Below are 6,281 nucleotides of genomic sequence, written 5' to 3'. Positions count from 1 at the left end.
TGTTGTTGCTGATGGTTTCGTTTGTTTTTCCAGATCATTTTGAGGCACTGATTTTTATTTCAGTCTGTTTTATTATCAGATTTTAAAAAAAAAACCTTGCACTGGAGCTTTAACTTCTGTTTCACAAACAGCAAAACAATCATCACAGCTGTTAAAACCTTTGTTTGATTTTACAGATAGATACCGAGAACACAATATGGCTCAAGTGCAAAATCTGATTTTTTTTGTTAGCAGTTAACTGTCCTGTTTTACTTGCAAAAGACATAAAAGTGTCTGGTGAATATTACAGGCATGGAGCAAATTAGCATAAAAAGATGTTAACATTTGAAACATTTTTATACAAGATGACGTCAGCTCTCTGTCGTTTTAGCAGCTTTTGTCATCAGCTGACACTCTTTCTCTCTCAACTTGCTTGTCCATCTTTTGCTCACGTCAAACCACGTAATTGGTTTGGAAAGGAAGAGGGAGAGGGAGAGGGAGAGGGAGGGGTTGGGGTCTACGGTGGGTGACAGGCAGCGACCATGTCCGTTGGTTGTTACCGGTCCTGTCTCTATAAAAAGCCGCTGTGGTCGCGGAGCAGCTCAGACTCTCTCTCCGCTCAGGTGCGCCCTGCTGACAGAGATGCGCGTCATGATGGAGCGCACATTCCGGGAGCAGCTCTTCTTTCTGGTGTTGTGTCTGTCCGTCCTCAAGGGAGACTCCAGATACATCGAGGTAAGTTCTCCACACTAACTTCTCTCCTCATTAACTTATATGAAACGAAGTCCCACATGAACATTTTTTTTTTTGCAGAGCAACGAGATCTCAAAAGATGAATTATATTCATTTTTCAACCCGGAACTGAAAAGAGAAACACCTGAAGAGTTGATGTACCGCCGACCTTTACGTAAGTCATGAGAAATGTACCTCTATTATTTATTTTGCAAACATATCTCAGAGGTCGTCAAGCTGCATGAGAGCAAAATGAACGGAAATGTTGTTTATTTATATCCCACGCACCCTGAAAAAAAAAACATTTTAACATATAATTTGGTCTTTTTATTTATAAAGGTTCCTTATATTATGAAAGAGACCTTTTTAATATTTAATGTGTTGTCCTAAAGTTAGCTTATATCATTTAGACTTTCTCTCTGTTCTTCAGTTGTCCTGTTTTTATTTGGTTTCCTGCTAAACATGTAAAATAATTAAGATAAAAAAGGAGAAAAAATATTGCATGAAGCAGGAAAAGGGATGACTTTTTGCAATACCGGGTTCTTTGTAACATAACAATAAGTTAGGTCTTTTACCTGCTTTTTGTAAAGTGTCTTGAGATAACACTTGTTATGAGTTGACGCTATACAAATAAATTGAATTGAATTGAATTAAATGATATAACTAATGTCTATAATTTGTTTTATTGTCTTAAATGTTCGTAAATCGTACAAACCTGTGATTCTCCCTCAGGCTGTCTGGACATGGTTGCAGTTGAGGGTCAGTTCACCTTCACAGCCGAGCGTCCTCAGCTCAGCTGCGCTGCCTTCTTCATGGCAGAGCCCAACGAAGTGATCAGTGTGGATTATGACAACGTCGACATCGACTGCAGTGGAGGAGACTTCATCACGGTAAACTAACAACTTGTTTTACAAATGAACATGCATGCAGCTCTTGAAACTCGAGTTAACATATCAAATAGAACAGGTTAAATCTTTAAGCGATGCTGCAAAGAAACTGCTTTCTCTGTCAGTGTTTTGAATGTGAAAGAAATCAGTCGGGATAGAAATGGAGTTTTTCAACACAGCGTAGGTTTTTTCATTACATCTAATGACGTCTAAGCTAAACAACACTTCCAAAGATTAGACAGAAAGCTCCTTTGCCATAAGGCAATCATAGCCTTAATAACCTGCTTACTATAAGTGACCTTCTCTTTTAATCTCCCCCTCCATGTTTGCATGCTGCTCTATCCCTTTGAGTGAAACATGCTATCTAAAGAAAAGATCAACCAGAATATATCCTGTGAATCAGAGGTCCAACACTTTCTCCTCCTCCTCCTCCTCCTCCTCCCGGTCTCTGTGCCTCATGCAGGTGTTTGACGGCTGGGTGATGAAGGGAGAGAAGTTCCCCAGCTCTCAGGATCACCCGCTGCCCGTGTACGAGCGTTATGTGGATTACTGCGACTCGGGTTCACTGAGGAGAACGGTGCGCTCCTCTCAGAACGTGGCCATGGTCTTCTTTCGTATTCACAACGCCGGCAGCAGCTTCACCCTGACAGTCAGGAAGCACATCAACCCTTTCCGTAAGTGAGAGACAGACACATTCAGAAACTATGAAATGCACATAGGCATGCAAATGATCAAGCTGTGTCATTATTTGTGCAGAGTGTGTATTCTTCACTTCAGTCACTGATTGCACTTACAGGGGATGGTTTACCACCAGTTTGTTCCACATGGCAAATGTTGTCTTTCAGTAATATACAATGACAAAAATAAAAGCTAAATCTAAGGGCTACATCTTAGCAAGAAGTTAAGATTTGTCTAATAAACCTGCAGACATTTGTTTGGGGGAAATCCTCAACAAATTTCCCATTTTGCTTAAATCACCACATCATTGTCTCTAATTAAAATGAGAGGAAGATTTTCTAATTTGTCTTTCAAAAAAAAAAGAAGTCACAACATATAAAAACATCCTCCTTTGATTTTGGACATTTATGTGGACTTTTTTGGTCTCTTTTCAATAGGCGGAACTAGATGGGCCTACATTATCATTATATACTAGCTGACGTCACCATGACAACATCGAAAAACAAAAACAGTTGTGTCTCCTCAAGGACATTTAATACTTTAACCAGTTAAAACAGTTAATGTTGCTCTCTCTGCAGATAACCAATGAGGAACAAGATATAGTTTGAGCATTTAGTTGACGAGCCCCGTGTTAATTTATGCTTAAAAATAACCAAATGACTTTTAGCTGGCGTCCTTTCTCATCTTTCACATTATGGCCATTCCAAGGAATAGGGGGAAAGTGAGCTGGCGTTTAAATTTCTGTCCAATGAATGACAATATCTGACTTCATCATTCGTTGCTTTAACCTTTTGGTCTGTCTCATGAAAACCTCCTGCAGTTTTTAAATGCCCGTCAAGTCAGCACCGCAGTACTTGCCTTTGACTTTCTCTGATTTTTTTGACTTCTTGCAGCCTGCAATGTCATCTCCCAGTCACCAGAGGGCAGTTACACGATGGTGATCCCGCAGCAGCACAGGAACTGCAGCTTCTCCATCATCTATCCAGTGGAGATCGACGTTTCCGAGTTCAGCCTTGGACACTTGCACAACTTTCCCAAGGTAAACTAATAAAATAAACCGATTTTATTTTAAAGATAGACTTCATTTTGCCGCAGTCTGCTTGAATCTCCTCAAGGTTTCCACTGATAGATACAACAGAGCTACATTTTTTCAGGGTGTTCAAAGCAGCCACAAAACGACATAAAGAAAAAAATATCAACATCAATGTTATTCCAGGAACAGATCCTTATTTACATAGTTATACATGTATGCTAAAGTTGATGACTTTTAACTGAAACGTGCCAGAAAGATCTTAATGTTTTACTCTGGAGATCACTGTTCAGGTCCTGTGTGAAACCAAAGTTCACAACAGTTGGAAGAATAACAGCAAGTTGGAAACATTGAGAGATAGTCACACAGTATTTGGTCAAAGAAGTGTAAAACCCAAAGTATTTAAGGAATAATAAGTACATTTAAGGAGAAGGTCATGGTTTAAAAATGTCATACAGTGTTCAGAAGTCATGGTCATGTCAAGAAAAAGGAAATCACTTGTATTATATATATAAATTATATAAACAAAACTGAGTATTTCATGAACTGTTGTGAGACCAGTTTGTGCTGGTGTCTCCCTGTCACTGTGGTAAAATGAATGTCCTACCTCTGATTCCTTTCCAATGGATACTCTACGACTGGATCTGTCTCCTTTTTTATTGAAGTCAAGATTTGGCTGTTAAAATACTTGATTTGCTCAAAACCAAATTTCCTTATCAGCCTACATCAGTCTAATTTATTTACCTGTAAGACACAAGTTTATTCAAGTTTTCTGTAGCAATGGCTTCAGTTTGACATTCAAACATTTGTAGCATAAAACTTTTTTTTAATGTTGTAAGTTGTCATTGGTTTTATTGGACAGGCTCTTAGTCATCTATCATTTGGGAAGATATAAACACAGTGAGCTTAGGTTAGTGTCAGCTCTGCTCTGGACCACTAGAGGATAAACTGCTTCACTAAATGTTTTTTTTATCATTTTTGGGGGAAAAAGAAGTAGACCACTGGAAAGTAAAAACCTTGTGAACAATGAACCAGTGATTTGAGGGATAAGTCGACCAAACCATTAAACATTACCACCTTGATTGGCACCAGAGTTTCTAGTGTGTTAAACTTGTTATTGATATTTAATAATGTTGGTCTGCAATGCTGGTCAATGTTGTGTCTGAGCTGCAACACAGCCAGTCACCTCTAGCCAGGGCCGTAGCTCCGGTTAATGGCAACTTTCAGCACGCCTGGTGTCAACCAGCAAAGTGGACGGATGTCGTCTAATGGTACGGAGCGGTTTGGCAGGAGAGAATGGTGTTAGTTAAGTTGAAGTTATATGAAGGTTGTATCAGGTTAAACTGGCAGATAAGACTTCAGTCGGGGAAATGCATAACCAGCATAGGCGTGTAGACATTAACCTGCAAATAGGACCAAGTGTTGTCGACATTGAAGACAAACAAACAAGCTAGCGGCAGCTCGGTTCACAGCCTCTTCCGTCATCCTGTGCCCACCAAAGAGAGCAGCAGAAACACCGATTCATTTCTCAAATGCCTAATCCAGTCAGTTTTCTGGTTTTCATTATGGATTTGTGTTTGTGTGGAGTAGGAGACCTCTGCATATCATTTGGATCCAGTTAAAAGAAAGGGATGAACAATGATCAAGTTAAAGACTCATTTTAAAAGTTTACATCCAGAGATGCTGTCGCTCCAGCACAAAACCTTTAGACATTTGGCGGGAAAAAAAATGTGACATGTGTTGATTTCCACAGAGATCTCTGCCTGGCTGTGCAGAATCGGGTGACTTTGTGCAGCTGCTCGGAGGAAATGGAATCGACACATCAAAGCTGCTGCCCATTACGGACCTCTGCATCTCCTTCACCGGACCCAGTGAGTACACATCACTCCCCTTCCTTTAACGTTATAAAAAAGCTATCCGGCTAAACTTACAATTACAATTTCTTCTTCTTTCCTCGACAGCTCACATGAAGATCGGCTGCGACAACACGGTGGTGAGGATGGTGTCCAGCGGGAAGTTTGTGAGCCGAGTGTCTTTCAGCTACAGGCTACTGGACAGCCAGGAGCTGCAGACGATCAAACTCAACAATGTGGAAGATTTCTGTTTCAATAACTGATCCAAACGGGATCCTCACGTGGCAAATGCATAAATCGACAGCAAAATTATTTGACTGCAATCAAGAGATCCACCTTGCCCCGCCCAACTGTACAGACACAATGTCTTAAGTCCAAAGACGTTGAACTAAAAGTGTATTAAAAGTGAAGATATGTACATTCTTTACAGTGATATTATGGTGGCCTCCAAAATTCACTGGCCTTTCATTTGCAGGTTTAATTTATTTTTCCACCATTTTCACTCATTGTTTGTTGCCTAATAAAGCTGAATGAAGTGTCCTTTGTGTTTGGTGGAACTGCTATTGCTTTATTCTTTTGTTATGTTTGGGTTTTTTGGTCATTATTCTTGCAAAGGAATGGTGCTAAAATGAATGTTCTACCTACTGTTTTTGTTTTGTTGAATGATTCATGATGTGCTGAGTTATTTCCTGCCACAGATGTCACAGAAGGCAGTATTTCGGGGTGTTCAATAAAATAAATAAAAAAGTGTTCATTGCCATTATGCAGTTAAATTTGTATAAAAACCTTTTTGTAATAAAATTATACTGCATGACAACGCACTCATCTCTGGTTTCCACTCAAATCTTTTCTGTTTTCCGTTAGAAAATTGCTCCACAAAAGACAAACAAAAGGAAGACTTTCCCCTCTAATATGATATACTACACAGTCCTCATCATTAACTTTTAAATTATTAGATTTAATCTTAACAAAAAGGGTAAGAAATTTAAATGTAAATGCACAAGTTAAAATGGAAAATGTTGACATTTTGCACTAAAAAGCTTGAAGGTTTTTATTGCTCAATCTTTACAGAGGACTCTAGTTTGGATGGTGAGACAAAATATTGATACAGGAATGTATGAT

At 39.2% G+C, this 6,281-nt stretch overlaps 1 protein-coding gene across 1 annotated transcript; it reads left to right on the top strand.

Annotated features, from left to right (window-relative positions):
* Positions 1-556: 556 nt before the first annotated feature.
* crhbp (corticotropin releasing hormone binding protein) lies at positions 557-5,984 on the top strand. The gene is made up of 7 exons (XM_020654010.3): positions 557-714; positions 793-886; positions 1,444-1,601; positions 2,062-2,272; positions 3,170-3,315; positions 5,060-5,177; positions 5,268-5,984. Exons 1-7 carry the CDS (start codon positions 622-624, stop codon positions 5,420-5,422), a joined length of 975 nt encoding a protein of 324 aa, XP_020509666.1. The 5' UTR covers positions 557-621; the 3' UTR covers positions 5,423-5,984.
* Positions 5,985-6,281: the final 297 nt, after the last annotated feature.

The sequence above is a fragment of the Labrus bergylta genome, chromosome 17 (assembly GCF_963930695.1).
Source record: "Labrus bergylta chromosome 17, fLabBer1.1, whole genome shotgun sequence".
Classification (NCBI taxonomy): Eukaryota; Metazoa; Chordata; class Actinopteri; order Labriformes; family Labridae; genus Labrus; species Labrus bergylta.
The sequence above is the reverse complement of the archived record's forward strand: the minus strand, read 5'-3'. Positions and strand labels throughout refer to the sequence as shown.